Source organism: Camelus dromedarius, chromosome 15 (genome assembly GCF_036321535.1).
Source record: "Camelus dromedarius isolate mCamDro1 chromosome 15, mCamDro1.pat, whole genome shotgun sequence".
Taxonomy (NCBI): Eukaryota; Metazoa; Chordata; class Mammalia; order Artiodactyla; family Camelidae; genus Camelus; species Camelus dromedarius.
Window position 1 is genome coordinate 14775454 of NC_087450.1, and position 25619 is coordinate 14801072.

The window sequence follows — 25619 nt, forward strand, 5'->3', positions numbered from 1 at the left end:
AGTTTTGTTAATAAAGTTTTATTGGAACACAGCCATGCCTGTTTGTTCACACACGGTCTATGGCTGTTTTGTGCTACCATGACAGAGTTAAGTAGTTGCAACAGATCACGTGGTCCATGAAGCCTACAGTATTTACTGTATGAGCTCCTACAGAAGCAGTTTGCTGAATCTGTTACAGAGTGTAGCTAGCTGTCTTCTGGATTTGAGAACTGTCACTTCTGTTGCTGCCGAATCTGAAATATGGTCAGGATAAGAGTACTTACGGACTAGTGCTGAGTGCTGTCTAGATCTGTGATTCTTGTCTGTGTCACAGTTAACGTGTCAGGATGGTTTCTTTAGAATTGGAAGGGTTCTGTTCGGGACTGTGCCTTGCCGCTTGCTGATCAGCCGGAGCCTGCAGCGTGATCCCCCCTCTGCCTGCTAGTGGGCAGGGAGGACGTGTGCGCGTCTGTGAGCGGCTGGGATTCAGGCTGCAGATAGAGTTTGGGGTGGGCTGTGTTGGGAGTACAACTCTTAACAGGAATGAGGTACCAGGAAGTTAGTTTTTGTCTCTTGGTCAAGAAACAGAGGTCCTAAGGGGACAGTACATCCCAGGTTCTTACCATCTGCTCTCTCTTTACATCTGGGACTGAGGATCATTTACCTGACTGCAAAGAAAAACGTACCAGGGCAGAAGATAAGGTGGATGTTCCCTTTGGTACATCCAGGATGGCAAAAGCCAAGTTTTTAAAAACAGTAAGTGTTGGAGTAGATTTCATACACTAGTAAAGCTGTTTCTTTCGATTTCATCTGCAGAACTTGGTAGGTCTTCTTTCTTATGACTTCATCTGTGCTTTGATGAAACTTGAGCCTTGTGAGTAAAGGTCTGTGCTTGCCAGTGATTGTCCAGCTAGCTGTCAGGCAGTCTGAGTTCTGTGATCCAGTGTATGTGTAGTTTTCCTCTGTATCCTGTTTGGTTCACTAGAGTATATTATGCTTGTCTTTTATACATGATTTGGATGAATTTGAACTTAACCACATTAAAACTGCCACTTTTTTCCTACCCACACATTGTAGTAAATCTTTTTTGCTCATTTGCAAAACGTCTTTATTATTGGAAGAGTTGAGTGTTCTCTCTAAACAGCTGCTGTTGTCCCTAAAATGTGAAAACCAGTCTTGGAGGCACTTTGCTGTTTCTGCCTCCCTCTTCAGGTGCTGCCTTCCCGTCCCCTTGAGACCTAGCTCCAGAGTCCCTCTGTGTCCTCTGTGAGCTCCTGTGTTTGCCCAGCCTGCCAGAGTCCTCCCCACTCCAGTCTGTGTCCTCCCCACTTTCCAAGTTTCACTGTGTCTTTCATTCTTTTCATATTTACATTGTGATTTAAAAAAAAAAACAGGTAATCAGATTCTGAATTATATGCTGCAAAGTACTGGTTTCAGCCCTGTGACACACAGGTAAGTACCCACAGAGTGCTTACAGTCTGAAAATAAGAGCAGTGCATACATTTTTACAGTGGAGGTGAAACCATTATGAGACATAAAAGCAAAGGTTCCAAGGAGGGAAAATTACCTTTGGTTAAGAAAATTAAGATAAGCTTCGTGGAGGGGGTGATATTTGAAATTATTTTTGAAACCTACATTAAGATTTGAATGCTGATTAATTTTTTTTACCTGTCTGGTTATTTGTCCCTTTCAGTCTTCTTAAATTCCATCCAGATCTTCAACATTTTATCTCAACCGCTGGCATAATTCTTTCTACTGTGCTGCTTTTAATCAGTGATTTTTATCTTCTAATTCTTAAGAAAACAGAGAACATTTATACGTGTTCACCTCGTTGCCTCCTCGCCCCCTCGCCCCCCGCCTCCCACATACAGACATGTGGCCGTCACCTCACTTGTGCTTAACTAACTCCTTGCTTTCAGTGTCAGAGTCTGGGTTCTGCCTCCCGTATTCGAGGTCAGCCTGTGCACTTAGGCCTTTGCTCTCGTCCCCTCTCATCCCTAGGACCTTATTTTGTTGGCTTTTTCTGTTTTTTTCCCCTATGTCTTCAGCTTCTTCATCTTTCTTCAGTTTATTGACATAATCAACTCCCCTTTGATCCTGACCCTGCTCTATTGAAACTTACTGTTAAGATCACTTTTAATTTGTTGATACATTGCCTAATTGCTAAATCTGATGGATTCAAAAGTCATTCGTAGTGTTTGGGAAATCTTGAGCACTGATTATTTTAAATCAAGGAATTTATTAATAATGAACGTTTTAGGTGTAATGGTATTGTCATGGTTTGTAAGTGTATCTTAGAGATAGGTGATAACTACTGAACAGTGACAAGGCATGGTACGTCTGGGATTTTCTCTAAAATAATTGAAGTGACTGTGTAAATAGTATTTCTACTGTGTTAATGGTTGAAGCTGGGTGATAGGAATGTGGGATTCATTACACGAGTCTCAACCTTTGGATGTGTTTGAAAGTTTCCTTTTATAAAGTTTTTTTTTTCCCTTGAGTGGAAAAAAGAAGCAGGAAATAGCTGAGAGTAATATGAGGGAGAAATAATAATTTCATTATAGTTAAGTATGGCATGTAACACAGCAAGCTTCAAGGCTGTTAAGCTCACTTTGACCAGTAAAAGAATCGAGGCGCTGACAGTGCAGTGGACGCGCAGCGCCTGGCATCGCAGGTGCTGGATTCCTGCCTGTTGGCCGAAGCAGCTCGCTGGAGCTCGGAGCTGGACTGTACAGACAGCTGGGTGGGGAATTTTAAAGGTTGTCTCTTTAAAAAAAAAACAACAACAGTACTTACCCCAAACCCCATTTGTTTTCCTAAATAGTAACGAGTAATATGACATTTAACACGTGCTGGGCACTGTTCTAAGCACCTCCATACGTTACCCTTTCTCATCCTCACAGTAGCCTCGTGAGAGAGTGGTTGCTACTTTCCCCACTGTGTAGATGAGAAAACAGGCAGAGAGAACATCAGTAACTGGCCTCAGATCACGCAGCAGCTAGAAGAGTAACAAAGCCATGATTTGATCTCAGGCATGTTTTTAATCACAATACTCCAGTAATATATATTTTTAAAATTTCATTTATCTTGGGAGGCGGTAATTAGATTTATTTATTTATTTTTAGAGGAGATACTGGGAATTGAACCCAAGACCTTGTGCGTGGTAAACAGGCACTCTACCGCTTCAGCTGTACCTTCCAAGAGTCATATTTTTTTAATCACAATACTCAACAGCTTCTCTTACAGTAAACCTTACAAGATTAGTGTTATGTTTGTCTCCATGAATCATTTTAGGCAAAACTGGACTTGTCTAGGACATGGTTAGGTATTCTCTGAATTTTTTTTGCAGGGTGGGGGGGTCTCTCTCAATTCAGTGTTTGCTTTTTATTGAGTTAAATTATTCTAGTTCATTGTGACTTTGTTTCTGTCATTGTGACTTTTGTTTGTTGGCTAACCTGTCTGGACTGGGAAATGTATACTCTGTTGGGGTGATTTGCTTAAAGTTGAGACCGTGGTTGTAACTTGGCATGTCAGCTTGGAAAAGTGGCTGAGTGCGAGATACTCTGTTAGATAGGTTCCACAGAGGGAGGGCTAGATTGAAAGTCTGAGTGGAAAATGAGATTCAGCTGTTTTAAGTTGATAAAAGCGATATAATTCTGAAGAGGTCCAATAAAATTGGTAAACATAGGGCCTATTTTGTAGACTGAATATACATAAAAGACTTATTGAGTCTTTTATCTAAAAAGATTTCTCAATTTTCTTTCATTAGAAGGTGACCCAAGAAGAGCTTGGCAGACTGAAGGAATGTTTCCTTTTGCATAATGAAGTATCTGTAGAAACCTTGAAGACGTCTTTAGCCATTTGGATGCTGCTCTCATTTTGAGTAAACAGTCTCTTGTGCTAGCGGTTTTGTTTCGGGCTTGGATATTTTCAAGGGATTTGAAAACCTAGAGATACTGACTTGTGCTGTTAATTTCTGCTCGTAAATCACATGGTCTCAGGGAGCTTACGTGTTTGTGTTCTTGGACTAGGGTTTTTCTTTGTTTTGAAAACAAGACTTTTTACTTTTTCACAGGAAAAGTTAATCTAAAGTTAATTTGATTTCCTCCATTTCTGCGTTCCTTTATGTTTCCTTGCTTACATGGACTAGTTTAACTCACTTTAATTTTTCTGCAGTGTGTGTTCTGTGGAGTAATTTTTGGTTTACTCCCAAATCTTTCTTCTTCATCTCAGAAATCTTTGGAGGAAACTGTTTTGATATCAAAATTTTATGTCATTAACTTTGAAATCGATTTGTATATTTGTTACTTTAGATTAAAATCTTCATAAACATACCACGCAATTCATGCTTCTTGAACAATCTACCAGCCCTGATTTATCATTTACTTAGTGATTAGTGATCCTGAGCTCTAATGTATCTCACCTAGTCCATTGAGGACTGCTTATTTTCTGCTTTCTTTCAGGGAAGTTTGTTGCCGGACGATGCAGTACATGAACTTAACACCTAGGCTTGAAGTTGTTACCTTGTTTTGCTGTTACATACCTTTTTTTTTTTTTTTTTAAATCCCTGGATTGTCTGCTATATTCTTAAGTATTTCAGGTTTTTAAGTGAGTGGGCTTAATTAAGAAAAGTGAAGTGTTAGCTCTGCTTTCTTTATCTGTACTGTCAAAGTGTCATGGAAGCACTTACAAATTTGTAGCTTCAGCAATGAAGTCCATGACGTACAGTAATTTGATAGTCTAGTACAAATTTGGATAATTTTGTATCTAGTATATAGGGAAGACAGTTACTTCAGCTGGTGGTGAAAAAGCTTCACTAGCCATTTAGCAAAAGTGTAAATTGTTGGATCTCCCTCAGAATGTTAGAGCAAAAGATATGGAAAAATATATGAGAAAAAAACTTGGGGAACAAATACAGAGTGTAGTAGCATCTGACTAAAAGACATCTTAGGAGATGTACTGGATAAAACAGAAGCAAAAACAGTCAGTGAAACAGCAGGAGAAATTTTTCCTCACGTGAAAAATCGAATGTTCTGACTGAAAGAGCACTCTGAGAGTCAAGGCGTTGGATGAAAAAAGATCTACACTTAGTGTCAACGTCTCTTGTAATTTTAGAACTCCAAGAGTAAAAAGGAAACCCCAAAGTTAGCTGTGAGACAGGGGAAAAGGTGGCCTCAGAAGAGTAAGTCATTTGGCATTGGATTTCTTAGCAGCAGCAATTCATTCAAAGTTCTGAGTTCCTAAATCCAGAATTTGATACCAACCAAATGATTACTCAGGGGTGAGATCAACTTAAAGACATTGCCAGAAATTTAAGGACTTGAGAAATTTACCTTTCATAAATTCTTGAAAATGTACCCAGAAAAATGAAATGGAAGATAGAGAAAGACGAACTGAGATCCAGGAAAGTAAATCTCTAAACCGCCAGTGAAAATCCCAGGATAACAGCTATGCCAGGGGCCGAGAGAGCAGGTGGTTCACATTAGAGCAAGAAGCAAGAGTTGTCTGTGGAAAAATGTCTTCAAGAAGAGAGTAAAAGCCAATATATAAATTATGTGCTGGAATTTCTTCATGTTAAGATAAAAGGCAAGTCGGTAAGAGAAAAACAAAAACAGAGACTGGGGCTGCAGTATTCCATTCTTGGCCATAAACCAGACTGAGCTCTGGAGCAGCCAGAAATACGTCTTTTGACTAATTGGTGCTGGAAGTAAAGGAAGACTCCTGAATATTCATGGTTTTGTGAAAACACCATATCTAGGGGAAGCGGTACAAAGCTGAAGAAAAGTAAAGTAACATGTTTAAATGCAGCATGCGAGAGGGCTGGATAAAGTACAGGGAAAGCGATGAGAAAGGAATACGACAGGCTGGGGCTGGATTTGACTCACGGAACAATGGAAATCTTTTGTGAGAGCCGCATCTTTTGAATAAGATATGTTACAGACCTACACAAAATACTTAGATTTAAAAAAATAAGCATATGATTTTTAAGGCAGGGCTATTAATAACTTAGAAAACATGACGATGTGTTTTTATGATCTTGTAAATATATGCTTTTTCATTAATTTACTGAGTATTTTGATTGGAACCATAATATAGATAAAACCAAAAGGGGAAAAATACAGTACAATACAGTACACCTTCAGCAGGAAAAGCAGTAACATACAAGTTGGAGAACAGCTTAGAAATAATGTGGTTTGATTTGTATCTACCTGGAGTGGAAATGTTCTTATTCCTTTTTCTCCATGCTTAGCCCAGGAATGCAGGGTGAGGATCAGCAGTGTCTCGGCGCTCTTAGCCTGCCTTCTGCGTTAACTCTTTAGATGGAACTAACATAGGAAAAGAAATTACATCAGGAAGCGTATCAGGAAGTGTTTCAGGAAACCCTGTTGCCCAGCTTGGCCATCAAGTTTCACAGCATCGAGCAGTTTACTGAGCTCTCTGGTCCTTTTCCTCATCTGGAATTTTTCACCTCCACAGTTCCTTCCAACTCTTTACATCACGTGGCTTATCTATGACAGATTTTCTTCCAGAACTCAATGAGCTCTGAAAACAATTCTAAGAATGTTATTTTTAGGATTAAGTGTGTAGCTTCTTTTGTGACATTTTTGGACAATGCTCACTTGCCTGAGTAAGTTTTGATGTGCTGGATCATTTTGGGCCATACCTTTTATATAAAGTAGGAGGAAGTTAGTGGTGCCTAGCATTCACATTTTGAAAGAGCATTCTAGAAGAAAGAAAGCAAACACAATTACCAACATCAGTAAGGAAAAAATAACAAGGAAATACTATAAACAATTTTATGCCAGTAAGTTACACACTTTGGATGAAATGGACAAATTCCTTGAAAAACAAATACAGGCAGCCCTCATTTTATTGCACTTTCTTGTGCTTCAGAGATACTATTTTTTATTTAATTTTTTTATTTTAAATGGAAGGTTTGTGGCAGCCTAGCATCAACAAGTCTGTTGAGGGGGTTGAGGGTATCGCTCAGTGGTAGCGAGCCTTTTGAACAAAATACCTGTATTTTTATATGGAATAAAAGTTTACTCTTACCATTATTTATATACAAAACAACAACATGGATCATAAATTTAAACTTAAAAGCTGCAATCTAAGACTTCTAGAAGACACGGGAGAAAATCTTTACGACCAGGATAGGCGAAGATTTTTAATATATTTATAAAACATGAAGAAGCATAAAAGAAAAAATGGGTTTCATCAGAATTGGAAGTTTTTGCTCTTTAAAGACAGCTTACAGACTGGGAGAAGATACTCGAAATGTCTACGCCTGACAAAGGACTTGTGTCAATCAGCATAGAGAATTGCACAACTCTCTTTAAGATGAGCCACTTTTTAAAAAGGCAAAAGATTAGAAGTCACTTAACAAATGGAAGATACATGAATTGCTAATAATCATGTGAAAAAGATGCTCAGGATCATTCATCCTCAGAGAAAAGCAGGTTGAAACTGTAATCTCTTAATGCTGCCTCCCACCAAGTTGGCCGAACTTAAAAAGACTGACAGTACCTCAGGCTGGCAGGCGGGTGGAGCTGGGGTTCTCGTGTACTGCTGACGGAGCGTAAGGTGGTGCACCGCTTCAGGAAACTTTCTAACAGTTTCTGAAAATTAGACATTGTATTACTCTGTGACCCAGTAATTCCAGGAACACATTTGTTTACGAAAAGACTAAGTAGAAGATTCTTAATAGCTTTATTCCTAGTAGTCCCAAACAGGAGACAATAGGAATGTCTATTAACGGGTGATTTCATGAGCTGTGATATATCCGTACAATGGCATACCTACACTCCTGTGCTGTAAAACAGAAGCAGCTGACATGTGAAACAGCTTGGATCAGTGTAAAACACTTGATGAGAAAAAGAAGATAGACACAGGAGGGCATATGTATGACCCCATGTACATGAAATTCTAGACAGAATTTAGATACAGAAGGCAGAACAGTGGTTGCCTAGGGTCGTGGTGGGGAGGAGGTGGGGTGTGATTGCGATTGACTGGAAAGGGCCGGGGAACATCTTGGGATGATAGAAATGTGCTTTTTGTCTTGATTATAGTGATGCTTAAATAGGTGTATACATTTGTCAAAACCTATAGAACTGTAGTAATGCATTTTTGGAATATCAGTTATTTCTCAAAGTTGGTTTAAATTTTTTTTATAGCATTTTGATTACAGCTTGGTAATTCTTTTGTTGGTGCTCAGGTCTAACTTTTGCATATTTGATAATTAATAAATTTCAAAGTATATAATAATTATAATTTAGAAACACCAAAAGCACATGTTGCCACTTGCATTAGGAAATTATGATACACCCCTAAAATCTAGACCTTTGAAGTGGGTGGAAGTTTTTCATTGGTAGGAAAAGACCCAGCACAAATGTCCGTATTTCATAATAATCTTTTTTGATTCTCTCAATATTGGTAAGGTGTTTTTTGTGCTTTGTTCTGTTGTCAAATCATTGTGTGCAGAATATAAATATTAGAATGCTAGTTTATACCCAAGGTCATTATAAAATTTGGGCAGTTTTTGGAGCTGCTTATGCAGTTTTATCTGTGGTGGTCTCTACTGCGCCCCCTGGTGGTTTTTATTTCTTTCTTGTGATAACATTGGAGATGTTTTGTAGGAGATGGATTTTACAACAGACTTTAAAACTTTTAATCTTTATGCTGAAAAGCTACCCAATAGCTTCTGTTGACAGTGCTGTAAGGCTTTATTCTTGTGGTGGTCTTTACAAGAGTTATTCGATGCATGTTTCTCCATAAGTGATTTTATCCTGTCTGGTGGCTCTTTCCACAAAGCCTCTAAGATAGAGGTTCTGAGATCCCTAGTTAGGGATCTGTAGTTTTCATTTTATAGTGTAGTTCTAAATATCCTGCTGTACAAAAGAGGCTGGGGAATCTCTTTTTAGAAATACATAGTTAGAATGGGACTGGAACATTTAAATATGATGGCAGAAAATAAGGAAATGCTCAAAATGGGGATTGTTGAAAAATCACACAGGAGCCAACTTCAGGTAGTACTTAAGGAACAAAGCTGGAACAATTTGACTAATAAATAGTGACATTGGATTTAACCTATAAGATAGAATAAGGATCCCCAGGAATCCATGCTGATATGAGTCATTGAATAAAGAAATAAATGGGGGGAAAGGGCAATTTTCAGTTTTTGTTTTTTATCAGGAGCATTCCAGTTAATAACGTGGGGAGAAGAAATCATTTTTAAGCAAGTACCACAGTAGTAAAATTTTGCAAACAAAACCCACCAATGGATGCTAGAATTAGATCAGAGTTTGAGGATATTTGCACAGTCAGAAAGTATACCCCCACCCCATAGGTTTTAACACAAAGGGAAAGATGGTGGATTCATAGTGGAGAAATCCGGCAGAAGCCACGTTGGCCAAGTGAGCAAAAATAACATCTCCAGCGAAGAGCCGTGTTGACATCATGAGCCCTTTGTGTGAGGCACTGAGAAGGTCACGTCATTTCTGTGGTTTCCTGCGCCCGATGCCCAAAAGCATTCTGATCACGAGAAAGCACCAGCAAGCTCAGACTGAGGGCCGTTTCGCAAAATACTGGAGTAAAGGTTTCAAAGTCGTGAAAGGCAAGGGAGGAATTAAGAGCTGTCACAAATTGGAGGAGGCTAAAGAGAAACTACAAAAAAGTTGCAGAATTAATAGAGTTCCCAAATATCCCTTACCCAGCTTCCTCTGATGTAAACCTTTTGCAGACTTACAGTGCAGTTTATCAAAATCAAGAAATGAACATTTTTATAAAACTGTTCAACTATATTTTAGTGAAAACAGTGGTGACATTTGAAAGGTTTTCTTCTTCTTTTCCAGGATCTTATTCCAGATCCTACATTACGTTTAGTTGTGTCTTTGAAAATATTATTATTGCTCGATGGATTTGATCAGACTTTGTTTTTAAGTCATTAATGGACTACTAGGTAATAAATTATAAAGTGCTTATTAAAAAAATTCGAGCAATAAAAAAAAAGAATTTGAGCATTGGAGCAAGAGCCTTGCTGCTTGCTTGTTACTAGTATACAGTTACTGGGAATTGGCTAAAGTCTGAGGGAAGTTTATTTCTCTACCATTTTGCTCATTTTCCTTTCACCTAAAAGAGCTTAGCTTTAAAGTTGTTTTTCCTTTCAATCCTAACAGTGGAGCAGCAGCTTGGTGTGTGTGCAGTTGTAACAGTACCTGGAGAGCCAGGGGCCTGCATCTCTTCCCTTCTGTTGGGGATCTCTTGTGTTCTTTTTTTCTAAATGAGAAAAAAATACATCTGTAATAAAGGGAGATGGTTAATGTTCTTCACCTGAGAGGATGCTGACTGACCAAGCAACCTTCTGTCTCTTAATATTAGATACCCTGGTATTAATATGTCCAGTTGAAAATATTTACTTCAATTTCCTGTAGCAACATGAGCTCTCTAAAAGCAACTTCTTAATTCTTTTATGTGGTGATATTAGGAAGATTCTTGAAATCACTTGTTAAAATGAGTAACCATGTAGATTTCACATTTATTCCCGAGTGGACTCAGGAAGCATTGATCTGGGTCAACAGTTTAATTTGGTGTTTTCTGGGTAAACATAATAATAACTGTATTTTATAAACTCAGGCCAAAAGATCTGAGTTCTTAATATCTTAAACTTCAGAGACATATGTATATGTGACTTGATAAGATTGTGTTACAGTGCTTTGTCTGTTTAAATTAAATACGTAGGCATTTTCACCTACTGAAAAAGACAGTGCTCCCAAAGGTATCCTTACACAAAGTGGAAAAATAACTTGCATTTCAACTTGGCAAAACATAGAAAAAAAGTATCTCTGAGTCACAAGATGAGTCAAGAGGGTGAGGTTTGTTTGTTTTTCCTTGTTCATCTGTTTTAAGAGAATATGATCCCAAGCAGTAGGGAGAGTCTTTGATGAATGTTGGTGCCCAAAATTGGAATTTGTTCTTTAATACTCAACTTGGACTAAGTGCAGATCTGAAGTATTTAATGGTGCTGCCAAGATGGGTTTGATCTGTTTCAAAGATCTGTGCCTAATTTGTAGCAGGTGGGTAAGCACTGCTGTTTCAGGAACTGAGCCCCTACTTCAGGGGTGCGTGTGACCCTGCAGCACACCTCGTTTACCGTCCTGCCAAGTGGGCGCGCTGAGAAGCTGCTTCTCTGGAGGTAGTAACGACCAGATAAGTCCCTTTGTTCCATACCTAAAAGGACTATTTGCTTTCTTAGCTCTTGGCTTTAAAAAATAAACATGGTATTGCCTTCCAAGCTAGCCATTTAAAAACACTATCATTATTTAGGTACGGATTCCTCCGGGTATTCAGCTAGCCTTAACTGGATCACCAGTACTGGGTAACCTAGACTGTGTCTTAACTCATCGCCGAATCCAGGCTGGAAGCCAGGGACAGGAAGGGGTGGTTGGAGAACAGATGCTGCCTCCTCTCAAACCACACTGGCTTCTTAAAGCAGCTCCGGGTGAGCTCTGGCTGCGTGGGCTACGTGACAGTGGTGACAGGTAGAGCGATGAGACTGGAACTTGGGCCTCCTCCTCATCCCTCAGGGGCCTTTGCAAGCCAGCGGTTGTCAGGTGAAGGTGCAGGCTCTGGCACGTTGCTTTGCCTTGGAGGAAGGTTTTAGCAATTTACCCAGAATGGGTATCAACTATTTTATATTGTTGCATAAGATATTTAAAGCAAGAGAAAGTGAATGGATTTGAAACGTTGCTTTAAGGGTTTTTGCCAGAGAGTGAGTTAATGAGATTCGTAAGTACAGGATATGCAGTTAATAACCTCCCCTTTTTAAATCAGGAAAAAATTGATAGGGGGTCTCGAATGGGGAGTTCAAGAGGAGAAAGATGGAAATTTAAATTGAGGCTAATATTGTTAAGGGCTTTATACGTTTTATCCTGTTTGCATTAAGAAGCCACAAGAAGTTTTTTAAGCACAAGACGTAGCAATTTGGCTGACTGTGCCTTTTAGAAAGATTCCTGTTGGCAGTGTTAAGAAGGGTGGATTGAACCAGGTGTATTTATTTGATGATTTATGACTCATCTATTATTTGTAATACTCCTTATTCTTACGACTGTGGAGTGCTGTCTTCTGGGTCAGTGGGGTTTTCCAGGTAATTGAAACGTAATCCTTCAAGCACCTCAGTTTGAAAATTTCATTATGTAACTTTCTAAACTGTACTCATGTCCCAGCTTCCCTAAACAGAACCTGTCAGATAGCTTCCATAAATATTATGGTACTACTTGCTGCCTTCCCTCTTTTTCATTAATGGTACACTCCGGAGCTGTTGCCACGTGCGACGGTCCCGGTTCATCCGGGTGCTATTGGAGGAGACGTTGTCTTTGCCTTTCTACCCGCGATCTGCATTAGGCACCCGTCGTGTTCAGTTTCTTCATCACCTTTTCTGGTTCTGCGATTGCAAACTAAGGCAAAACTAAAGATTGCTAGAAGAAAACAGGTAACTAATCCTTCCTTGGTATGTTGTAAAACTAAGGCAGGCATGCAGGAAGGTAGCTTTCCAGCAAAATCGAGGAACTCTGAGAGACTTCTGAAGGGTTTGCTGAGTGGTGTCTAGTTAGGTAAGTAGAGTTTACTTTAAATACTGATGATATTTTGATCAATAGGTTTTAAATCCAAAATGCTTAGAATTAACACTCATTTAAAACATCTATTGAACCCCCGTTATATGCGGTACACAGAACACCAGTGAAAGTCATGGGCTCTGCCCTGAGGTGGGGAGACGTGTAAATAAATGAGGTGGAAAGCATTCGTGGGACAGAATTTTTTTTTCCCTCCAAAAGTAAGGGTATCTAATTTCATAACAGAAAATAGGAAAGGTTTGTTTGAACAGTTTGCTTTTATCATCTACTCCATTAAAGAAGGAATGCTCTTTAATAGAAGGATGAATGCTCTGTGCAGTTGGTGTGTTCATGAAGTGTACGTTTGAATTTTGAATTGGATTATTATAAATAAATGTATATTCTGCTTGAATATTCTTTGAAGTGGTGTCCAGATGAATCATTGAATTAATTGTAAAGGCACTTACGCTATAATATAACACGTGCATTCCTGAAAAACCTTGCATGCTGCAAAGTCACATGTCTGGGAGAAACGTGGAGAGGGTGGACCACTCGTTACCCAGCTTTGTAACAGTGCTAACACGAACAGTAGCGGTCTTGAAAATACGAGCACGAATCACCTCTGGCGTTTGTAGTTAAGACCGTTACTGTTCACTTCCTAACCTTAAACTGGGGTTCGTGCTTCCTGTCTTGAGGTACAGGTTCTTGAGGGCATCTGCTTCAGCAGAAACTAATATTGTAAAAATTAAGTAATGGGCCAGGGTATAGTTGCCTTTATTAATTACTTTTGGTGAGGGCGATAGAAGGAGGGGAGGGAGACAAGGGAAATCATGGAAGCTTGTTTGGTTGCAGCCCAAGTTTTCACCAGAAAACAAGGTGAAGCCTTTAGGTTCCTGAAGCCACTAAACTTGCTGTTCTTGTCTCTAAGGAAAGCATTTGTTGTTTTCACCTTTTTTTCCTTAAGGTTTTCAAAGTTTACTAAGACTTTCTCTGTCATTTGAGAAAACGTGCCCCTGATCCCTTCCTGGCATACTGGGGACCAGCGACACCTCCACGCTCCGCGGACGCCGCTCCCTTCTCCGCCAGTTGCGTGGGGACTGATGAGTCTTAGAGCAGCGTCTTATAATTGTACTGACTGTGCGCTAGGGGTGCAGATAATTGCAGTTCTCATTCCATTTTGACATAGTATTTTTATATTTAAGAAATATATACTTTAACTTCGAAGTTTTTATGGTGAGGATGCCATCTATTTGAACTTTTAAAATAGTTTACAGTTTTAGTCCCTAATATTGTGGGCCACAGTACATATATACTCATGGGCAATGTAACATTTGACTTGTTAAATTTTTTAAGTTGGTGATTGTATTTAAATTTTTAACGTATTTGTATTTCTGTTAAGCCATGGTCAAAATTATATGAATTAACCATATTTTAAAGGAATAATAACAGTAGTGTAATTTAGAAGATGAAGAAACCTTTTTCAAGAATGCATATGAGACCTGGTACTGAATTTTTATATACTGATTACAAACTAATACAAACTTTTCTAAAGTTGTTTAGTTATTTTGTTTCTCTTTTAAAGCATTGAAAAGTGAATTTTGTTAGCTGTGATTCTTGCAGTTAAAAAAAAAAATTCCGGGTTTCATTTGCTCATACTTGCAAAGAATATCTCTGGAAGAATATTCAGGACACTGGCAACATTGGAGGGAGGCTTTGAATGTTGAACTGTGTTCAAGCTATGTTCAAATTTGGAATCGTGAACTACATTAAAATTGAAAAAGATAAGTGAAAATCAGAGTGCTCTGGTACATAACAGAGATTGAGTCAGCCTGCCTGGTTAAGAACCACCTGACTTCCGTGATCAGCTTAGCATGGTCAATCCTGTAATATCTTGGTAGTCAGCATACAGTTGGTGTATATTATGGCAGGTGCAGGCAGGCAAAAGGGTAACCTAAAATATATATTTATGTTATATTTTCTTTGTTATAAGAAAGTAGTCAACAGTAAACGTGACTCTTAATGAAATTGGAAATTAAACTATTAGATAACTGCTGAATTTTTTCATAATGATTATCATAAAATAATTTGGTAAATCTTGTTGCCTCTTTTTGTTTGCTTTTAGTTGACGCTGATGAAATTAAAAGGCTAGGAAAGAGATTTAAGAAGCTCGATTTGGACAATTCTGGGTCTTTGAGTGTGGAAGAGTTCATGTCTCTGCCTGAATTACAACAAAATCCCCTAGTACAGCGAGTAATAGATATATTCGACACAGACGGGAATGGAGAAGTAGACTTTAAAGGTAAGAAAGTCGTTTTTTTAAAGCTACAAGTTAGCTAATCTGTGAGTAGTCTTGCAGCTCTATATATGAAAATGTCTGAAAAATTTAGTTTTTCTTGAATGTCTTTACATTATTGGTGATCAGATTATAATAATAGACTATGTTAAAACCTCATAATCTGTGGTATATGAACCTTAATGAACTAACAGTGAGATTGTTTACTTTTTGGTTCATAAACGATTAAATTGTCCTTTAAGGTAATTTAAAAATGGGATTTACTATTCCTTTTGTTCTTAGAAAATCAGTCTTTTTTGTTGTTGTTCCATTTACTCTTTTCTTTTTTTTTAGAAAATCAGTCTTACTTTAGGGAAACTTACCATATTAGAAGTTGCATTTTTAAGGAAACCTTAAAGAATGAGACTTACACTTGAGTCAGCAATAAAAAATAACCTGTAGTCATCAGGATCTGAGCATTATCATAGGAAGGATTAATTTAGTTAATCTAGATTTTACAAAGACACTCGGTAGTGCTTGTGCTAATATTAACGTGATACATGATTTTACATTTGATTCTATACTTTAAAGTAAATAAACATTTCATTTCACTAGGGAATCAACAGATTTTGTTATTTTAGTTTTAGGAATGAATTATAAGTGAAGGTATGTAAGACCGGTTATGATTTAGTGTTTAGCAGGCAGCAAAGAAGAATGACTCTTTGTCACAAAACTTCCAACAGTTTATTTAAATTATTCTCAATTTTGGAACCAGAAATCCAAAAAAAATTTTTTTTCTGGCAAAACAACGTAAATCTTTTCTTAAAGTCCCTTTTTATAGTCATACTCCAGGAAGAAAGAGTTAAATAGCCTAAAGAAAATAATGTTTTTGAGTGTTATGCTCTGTGGTACTTAATAAATAAATATTTGTTCAAATTGACTTTAGTTTAGAGAACTCCAAGTTCAAACTAAAAAAAATAGAACTTTGTTGAAGTTTCAAATTTGGCTTTTTCGAACTTTTACAGCAAGAAAATATCCTTTTGTGGGCATCTAGGGTGTTTTGGTTTGTATATGGGTGTGTATGTGTTTTTCTTTGTAAAAAAATGAAACTTCTGATTTGTAAACTTTTTTTATCTTTCTTCAGAGTTCATTGAGGGAGTCTCTCAATTCAGTGTCAAAGGAGATAAAGAACAGAAGTTGAGGTGTAAGTGTTTCTCTTCTCTGCATTCATTCTCCCTCTTAGATCACTGCATTATGACCTCTCTGTACTACAATATAATCTCCTTTTAAGATACTTTAAAAGATGTCTTTTATTCTAGATCCTTGGTAGACATGACAAATTTTACATTCTGGAGAAAATCCTTTTAGGACGTTTGCAACTAGTATTTTTTTTAACGATGTGTCATTGTTGCTTTTAATTGGATTAAAGGAAAATAGAATTTCCTTTTACTGAAAACAGCCATATAAACTACATGTCTTAGATAAGAGATTTTTTTTAATTGAAATACAGTTGATGTACAGTACTTTGTAAGGTACAGGTGTACAGTATGGTGATTCATAATTTTAAAGGTTATCCTCCATTTATAGTTCCTGTAAAATACTGGCATGAAAGTGACTAGAGATGCTCTAATGTGACTGGGTCAAATTCACTGATACTCACTGTATTCAGAAATATTTAGCCAGAAGTCCACTATTTTGGTTTATGTAGGCTGCCTCTATTACAGTGAACATCTGATGTCTTTGAAAAATACTCAGCTCTTAACCAGAGAGGTGCATTTACTAACAGTTCTCTGGGGCACAGGATACATGCAGCATCTTTGCAATGAACTCTTGCTATAAACGAGGTAACAGCTGCTGCCTCTGGTTGTGCATTACCTCAGTCAGTGCTCTGAAGACCCTGGGGGGCGGGGACCGTTGTTAGCCCTGATTTTATATGTGCAGAAACTGAAGTTAGGAAAGTGAAATGACTTACCTCTAGGTTACACTAATCGGACCAAGCAGTCTTGAATCCATAGCCCATAGACTCTTAACTATTTTCACCTAAAGACAACATCTCTGTGTAGAAAGGAACCGCCCTCACAGTTATAAGTCTGTTTGACAACATACGGTTTTCTTTCTGATTGAAAGTATTCATTTGTGGTTGCCTTATAATTGCCATTGATTTTCTTTACTCTTTTTTTTTTTCCCCTTACTCTTTTTTCAGTTGCTTTCCGTATCTATGACATGGATAAAGATGGCTATATTTCCAATGGGGAACTCTTCCAGGTGCTGAAGATGATGGTGGGGAACAACCTGAAAGACACACAGTTACAGCAGATCGTAGACAAAACCATAATAAATGCAGATAAGGATGGAGATGGAAGAATATCCTTTGAAGAATTCTGTGCTGTGAGTACAGAGCTGAGTCTTCACAGTGTCATTTCATAAAATTACATTTTTAAAACCACTTAATAGCGAATTCCTTATAGTTATTTTGCCCTAGAAATTTATATATTTGATTTTGCCTAACTGCCCCATATTCAGTTTTGAAATATTCTTTGTTGTAATTGTTAATAACTACCAACTTTTATTATTCTTAAGAAGTAATATTCTCAGCGACTGTCTGATAAAGTGCCACGAGAATGGTACTAGTAACTTTCACATGTTGTTGGTAGTGTCCCCAAATTAACAACTGATTTATTTGAAAATACTTTTTTTTTTTTTTTTTTTGGAAAATACTTTTGTGGGAAATATATGTTCATGAGTTTCGGCTAGGAATCCAGAAGCCGGGCTTCATGCGAACGACAGCCATGGAGTCGCTGTCTGCTCTAACCTCGGCAGCTAGGTGTCGTCCAGCTCCTTTTCTAAGCTGGTGGTGGCTAGGTCTTGTGATCTGGGGCAAGGGCTCCGCGGAGGCGGAGGCGGGGACGACAGTTCTGGGAAGCCCTGGGCAGCAGCTCTAGGTGGGAACTGGGGCAGCGGCTTAGCTCCCAGTTCACTGCTTCTCCTCCTTACTCCTGGCCCGGAGGCACAGGCACTAACTTTTTCACGCATTGTAAGGAGTTTTAACTGCGCACTGGAGATACTAGACAATCCGGGGGAGCAACAAAGACAAAGAAAAAGCTTTGAAAATTTTCAGTCACGACCAGATGCTTCTATAGGAAGATTTTTTTCCTCCTGTTCTTTTCATTTTTTATTTAAACCACACAAGGGAAAACGAATGACTCTGGTTGTGTGTTATGTAAGGACTTAAGAAGCTACTTTGGCATTTAGGTAGACATTCACACTATCCTGTAAGTGTCTTCCTTCATCGCAAGGGAATCCTATCTTTGCATTTTGTTTCAAAAAATAGGGTGGTGCTCTAGTCTAAAGGACAGGCTAGGTCTTTCTGGAAGAGAGTTAGACAGGCTGGAGACTGGCCTTGGAACCACTGCCCGGGGGTACTGCTGCCACAGGTGCTTCTTACCCCTTCTGGGTTCCTCCTTCACCATCACCGACTGTCACTGAGGGCCTCCCGTGCACTGGCATCGGACTGTGTGTGACATGAGGCCTGGCTGGGAGTGGCATTATAGATGGCAGCCAGTTTTCAGACGAAGGGGAAAAAGAAATTTCAAGCCTTGAGGGAACAAAACAAAAATGGAAGACTCTTGGCTGGAGTGATATGGGGATGTATACAAGTGAAGACTACTTACACTTAGTAAACACAAAATGTAACTTAAAGTTACATGTGGATCACTTACCAGTGGAAGGAAATTAAAGTGCATCTTCAGGTATAGAAATGACGCTGTTTACACTGGAGACGTAAGCTAAGCTTTGAGATGGTTTTTCAGTATTTCTGATAAATTGCATTTGGTTGTATTTTTGGAGAGCATAGTTGAGGAAGGAAGAAAGATGTTTGTTTTGTGTTTTAAACCAACATTTTTGACCATTGAGCAAGCCTATACCTTTGGCTTTTTGAGCTCTCTTTATTCTGATTTCTTAAGCTGTCACAGTGAAAGAGAATGGAAACGTTATTTTAAAAGAGCACATACTATATACCTACTTTAACATTTTTGGAATTCTTTATCTTGCAAAAATATTATAAATGATTCATGACAGGATTAAAGTTGGTGGGTTGAACACATGTATTTATTTTTGCTTCCTCTCAAAACTCCACTGAAATTAAACAGATTAAAAAGAAAGGGTATAAACCCACAAGGACCAGGTGAACAGCAGAGAGGACAGTAACTAGATGTGGCAGCCGCTGAAGCTGAACGGCTAACTGATTTAGCAGACAGGAGGGAAGTTCTAAGCTGTCAGCTCAGAAAGCTGAGAAACGTTACAATGCGGAACCCCTGCGGTCAGCATCCCCACGAGGTACATGGAGGCTCTGGTGCCCTTTCCACAGAAACAGGGCCAAGGATCACCAGACATTCAAGGCAAACCTCTTAACATTGATTACAGAGATGAAAAACAAGCCTGAAAAAGCTTAGAGAGGCAGGCTATGCAAGGCCAGTAAACACTTTAAAAGTAAAACAAAAATGTCATTATTATCCTCAAGCATATGATACATTGAATCTTTGAAACAAAAATTGGATGATATATATACAAGAGCTCTTGGAAATTAAAATTTTGAGGTTCATTCTAGGAGGTCTAACACCTCAGTGCTAGGGTTCCAGAAAGAAAATGGAGGGAAGGAAGTCATCAGAAATGAATCAAGAAAATACCTCAGAATCAAAAATAATGAGTTTCCTTGATCAGAAGGACTTACTGAGTACCCAGCATAGTATATAAAGGTAATCTGGGCTTAGGCACATTGTCATGAAATTTTAAAACAAAGAGGTGGTTCTACAGACTTCCAGAGAGCTAAGTTAGAGGGGTCAGGGGAGGCTTCATACGAAGATTCGAGAATCCGTATGGCGGCACATTCCTTAGTTAGCGGAGTTGGAAACTAGAGACAGGGGAGCATTGTCTTAACAGTTCTGGGGGCAGCTGTTTCCAAAGGGAACCCTCAGTAAACTCAGTTACACTAGATGGTAGAAATAAAGACATTTTCAGGTTTGAAAGGCCTCCCTGTTTTGGAAACTACTGGAGGATGTGCTCCCACTGTATTAAGCTTTTAAGTCAAGGAAGAAGATAATGTGGAATCCAGGAAGCAGAGGGCCTGGCACGAGAGACGGGGTCTCCAGGATGATGGGGACGGGGATCCGCAGGTGACAGGCCTGGACTGGAGCAGGCTGGAAAGCTCTGGGAGTGATTTCAAAATAATAAAATTGATAGAAGTACGTAATATATTTGAATGTGTTTGGAATAGAGGTTTAGGGTTGAATTAATGATAAATACTCAGAACACCAGCAAGGACAAAGATCAGACAGTTATTAACTGTAGCAAAGCAAACGTGCAGGAAAGAAAAAGTAATCCTAGTACGCGGTTCTTTTCTGCTATAAGGAGTATTTTACATAGTCATAAATAAAATGCTGAATTTCTGTCAGATGAAAAAAAACACAGCTATTTGAAGTGTGAGAGAGGTGGGAAGTATCTGGGGTAGGAGATAGAAGGGAGAGGTTGTGTGAAAGTTAAATCTTCACCTTCTGTGGTGAGAAGTCAGTGGATAATGCCTAAGCTTTAAATCTGAGAAAAAGCAATGCAGGAATGTTATTTGGAGACCCGTAGGTAAATACTGAAAATTACAGAAGATTCTGGATAATTGCATCTAGGTAAAAAGAAATAGAGAGTGAGGGCAGGGTAGCAAACTGCGCCTTTCATAGCAGGAGTTGTAGATCTAGTTGGTTGTTTAAGCTTTACTTTTCAAATAAAAACTAAATGTTTAAAAATAATTATTACAGACACAAGTATACTCAACAGCATGGATTCATCTCGCATACATAATGCTGAGTGAGACAAGCCAGATGCGAAAAGCTTCATTTACAACGTATAAAACAGATCAAGCTAACCCATGGTGTTAAACTCTTGCTAATGACTGCCTGTGTGTCGTGGCCTGGCCAGAGGGAGGTGGCCGGTGCGGGGTGGGGGCCGTGGGAGAGCCCTGGCGACGCCCTGGGTGCTGGTCCCTTGGGTGTTCAGTCTGAAAATTCATCGTGCTGTGGACATTCATGATGGACTGACTTTCTCTGAGTAGGTTATACTTAAAACTTATCCCCCGAATAGTAGCGCAGGTGATCGCACTTTCAGAGTGCCCTGTCGGTATCCACTGAGCTGTCTGTAACAACCTGCGTGTGTTGACTCTGGGAAGAGAATGGGCAGAGAATTTTATTCATCGGGTACTTTTTGGTACCTTCTAGGACAGACCGACAGTGAAGCTCATATTTGGTTTTTTACAATTTTTATGGGAACATCTGGTTACCACTTAACATTAAATGACTAAGGGCCATGTTGGCCGGCTAAAGAGTGGGCCAGATCCTGCCTGTGGCTGGCTTTGTATGTTCTTGAGCTAAGAAAGTTTTTTACATGTTGAAATGTTGTCTAAAAAAAAAAGTAGAAGAAAATTTAAGAGAAACTCTACGTGGCCTACAAAGCTTAAAATATCCTACCTGGCCCTTGACAGAAAATTTTGCGAGCCCTTGTGCTAGAACACAAAAAGATGCCTGTTATCCTGGGAGAGAGAAGCTGTGAGAATTCCACCAGAAGGCAATGCAAGCTTAAAAAACAGCAGCAGCTTCTGGAAATGGCTAAAGTAGTAGGTTTTGTTTTTTTTTTTAAACTGTAGTTTTGATAAGGAGGTTAGACTAGTAAAAAGGAGTTCCTGGGACGTGGTCAAGTGTGATTTGTTCCGTCTGTTGCAGGTTGTAGGCGGCCTAGACATCCACAAAAAGATGGTGGTAGACGTGTGACTCTTCTTTAAAGAGTACCGCCCAACACTTTTGCTTTCTTCTCCATCTCTGAAGATCTGCTCAAGACGTCCAGCAATGCTCTCTGTGTATTTAAATGGAAGTATTTTTCTCTGTGAAGCCACATTTTCCAACATGAGCCTCATAAAGCCAACTAAGTGTTATTGAACTCTTACCCTCTCAATAACTCAGTGTAGCACTGTAAGGTCTGAAGGACAGCACCATGAAAGGAGCATATCAATATGGTGAAGAAAGGGAAGGGGTTGGCTTTTTAATTTATTTTTCTTCATCTTTTATAACAAGAAAGTATCTATATATACATATGTAAATATTTATATATAGATATATGTAGCTTTCTATATGTGTAGTAGGTTGGCTTTAATTTAATATACTTGATTCAGAAACAAAACGATAGAGTACAGAAGTGCCAAGCAGAACATCAGACACCCTTACTTTTATTTCACACCGTTTTGTGTGTAGGTGGAAGACTGTACAATGTGAGCCGGGGGTCAGGCCAGCTGATTTCTTTCTCCTGCGCTTTCTCCTTTGAGAGATTGACAAAGCATTTGTTACCATCTTATCATTTACCTTGATGACTTTTTTGTAACCGAGGAGTGTGTAGCTTTATTTATACCTGCGGCATCCTCCCCGGGACTGGGCCTCGCCCCGAGCGGCTGTCACCGCGTCTCTGCTGGGGGAGGGCGTGTGGCCGGCGTCGCCGCCGGGAGCCCGCTCCTGTCCGCTCCCAGCGTGGCTGCGCGGAGCGTGCGGCCGCTTCATCCTGTCACTTCACGGCTAGGAGCCATCACATGCTTAGATGTCCCCGAGTGAGCGTAGCTTAGTTGTGATTTTATTCGTAAAGGACAGAAGCTGTCCGAGGCAATCCTGATTTATCTTAGACAACAACTTAATAAGAGTTCCTGAAGTAATCATGGAACTGCTTAGGATGTCTGTTTATTTGTTTCATTACATGGATGGCAAATTGTCATTAAGCTTACGTTTGAGCCAGAAATTTCCCTTCTGTGTTTCAAGAGACTGCAGCTAATCTGAAAAACTGGTGATACTTACCGTGCATGTGTCTCCGTTCACCCACATATGCTTAAGGCTTGCGGGAGAAACCTTAGTAATCTGTATCCCACAAAAGAGCAAAATTATGCCCGAACTGATCCCTCTTACATTTCTTTACCACAAGGCATAGGGAGAGTGCATGGGGGTTTTCTTGATTTGCCCGCATATGTAACAGGTGACATCATAAATGTGTGTGACATAAAAGTAGTGAGCCGTGCTCCACCTCTTGGTACCATCCCTTCCCTCTTCTGCAAAGGTACTGTTGGCTGGAAGACGACATTCTGGTTAGCTTTGTAGGACTGTAGTCTTTCCCTGTAGACTTTTCTAGGAAACTGGTTTTCTCATCACGAGTGGGGAAGGGCAGGTCGGATCAAGGTGAAAGAATGTCACCCTGGGCACACCCGCCTGCCCGCGCTGTTCCTTCAACTGAGTGCTGCACGCCGTGGGCTCTGTCTGGGAGAGAAGTCCCGGTGCTTGGTGTCCTTGCATGACATGGAGTTTTGCATGTAGATCGATTTCAAATGTACCTCTTGTTTACATAATTTGCATAATTTTAAAACATAATGTTGCCAAACTTTGGAAATGTTCATGTTCAGACTGAAAATCTCCACTACACGTAACTTTCTTCCTCTGGATCAGTACGTGGCTTATAACCCCAGCCAGTGGTTTGATCTGTTCCAGTGTCAACTGCCATGTGCTCTGCTTCAAGGGGGGACTAGTCTTTTGTGAATTTTTTGTACATAAGTATTTGTTACAAATATTTTAGCAAATGCTTTCTATTTCTCTTGCTTGTGCATATCTTGGCTGGCGTTACAGAAAAATAGTGCAAACATTATTTCCTTACTGGGGAATGGGGTTTTCTTTCTTTTTTTAGCGTGTGTGGGTGGGTGGGGGAGGGATGGTTTATGTTGAATGTTTAGTTTTTCTTCTGCATGAAACATCATGTTGTGGGATCTTTAGAAAACTTCATACTATATGAATAAGAAAATAAAATATTTGAAACTTGGTTGAGTGTATTCACAGTGGTCTTTTGGCTTCCCTCCGTCATTGAAGATAGTCCTTTATCTTTCTTTTGTATTTCTTAAAACTGATCAGTTGACATCTGGTCTTTGACTGAAAGCCATGAGTAAGACAAGTGTGCTTTGTCACTGGGTGCAAACACAAGTTTGCACGACCTGCGAGCCCAGCCTCTCGCCCTTATCCACTCTCCCTCCCTCTGCCCCAGCCACCTTGGCCTCCTTGCGCTCCCAGGAGCCTCTGGCTTCCTTCCCCCATCAGCTTTGCACTGCCTCTTCCGCAGAGGATGTGCCCCAGCCGCCCCAGCCAATGCTTCCAAGGCTTCCAGCGATGTCCTGGCTCAGCAGGAACTCTCCTGGCCCCCCTGTTGAAACATGCCAGTACACCCGATTCTCTTTTATCCCACTTGGTTTTCTTCTGTAGCACTGATCTCTTCTGACATGATTCATTTCAGTATTTTCATATTTGTCTTCCCTGGTTATTAAAACGAATGAAAGCTCCCCAAGGGCAGGGATTTCTGTCCCTTGCTCACTGACAGACTTGTCTAGAATTCTACCTAGCTCTTAAGTGTTTGCTCAGTAAATAATGAATTAGGTAATGAGACAGCTTGTTTATACAGGTTGTGGTTTTACATTAAATTCTATTCAGTACTTTGTCATTCTTCATAAAAGGTAAAAATCAGTATTCTTTGGAATCATTCATTCCACAGCCTTGCAGGATTCCTTCTCCGTGCTGAGCACTGCAATGCACACTTGAGATTCTTGTACGGAGGAGAGACGTACCTGACCCAGATGAGCTACGGGTTGCTGGGGGTGTTCATACCCACAACACCCGTATTGTCAGGTATGCGCTTGTTCCCAGGCACTGTATTCTTTGGCTCTAGATCATCCTAAGAGTATAGATTAGTTAAGCTAAACTAATAGATACATTTAAGCCCTAGGTCTCCCTATCCTTACCTAGTTCTAGGGGTCTCAAGAGGAGAAAAGATGACTTAAAATGAAGCAGTAATCTGCAGGATGGGAGAACATATTTGTAAATCACATACCTGATAAGACATTGCTGTCTGGAATATATAAAGAACTTCAACCCCAAAACAAAAAATCCCACCTGATTAAAAAATGAGCAAAGGACTTGAACAGACATTGTCTCCAAAGAAGATACACAAATGGCCAACAGCACGTGAAAAGATTTATCACTAGTCTGTAGCAACGCAAATAAAACCCACAAGATACCACTTCATACCCATTAGCTTTGCTGTTAGCAAAATAAAAGTGTTGGTAAGGAGATGGGGAAATTGGAACCCTTGTGCATTGCTGGTGGGGATGTCAAATGGTAGTCATTGTAGGAAATGGTACAATAGTTTCTCAAAATATTAAACACAGAATTACCATATGACCCAGCAATTCCATTTCTGGGTACATACCCAAGGGAAGTGACAATCGGGGCTAGAACAGACATTTGTACACCCATGTTCACAGTGGCATTATTCACAGTAGCCCAAAGTGTCCACGACAGATGAACGGATAATCAAAATGTGGTCTATACATACAATGGCTTAGTAGTCAGTAATGAGGAAATTTTGACACATGCTATTAACATGGATGAACCTTGAAGACATGCTAAGAAAAATAAGCCACTCACAAAAGAACAAATACTGTATTATTCTATTTACACGTAAGTTCTTGGGAGTTGTCAAATTCATAGGCAAAGTAGAATGGTGGTTGCCAAGGGCCTGCCTGGAGGAGGGGGAAATAGGGAGTGTTGAATGGGAACAGCGTCACCTGGGGAAGAGAAAAGTTCTGCAGATGAAAGGTGGCGGATGGTTGCACAGCGACGTTAATGTACGTAACACCGAGCTGTACACTTTGA

General features: G+C 39.5%; 1 protein-coding gene across 1 annotated transcript in view; it reads left to right on the forward strand.

The window, feature by feature from the left end:
• Positions 1 to 23739, forward strand: part of PPP3R1 (protein phosphatase 3 regulatory subunit B, alpha) — a 53568-nt gene extending 29829 nt beyond the window's left edge. The window contains exons 3-6 of the mRNA XM_031467173.2: positions 14710 to 14886; positions 16004 to 16063; positions 17063 to 17247; positions 21621 to 23739. Coding sequence (XP_031323033.1) covers positions 14710 to 14886; positions 16004 to 16063; positions 17063 to 17247; positions 21621 to 21668 — 470 coding nt within the window. The 3' untranslated portion in view covers positions 21669 to 23739. The remainder of the gene's footprint in view (positions 1 to 14709; positions 14887 to 16003; positions 16064 to 17062; positions 17248 to 21620) is intronic.
• The last annotated feature ends 1880 nt before the right edge of the window (positions 23740 to 25619 follow it).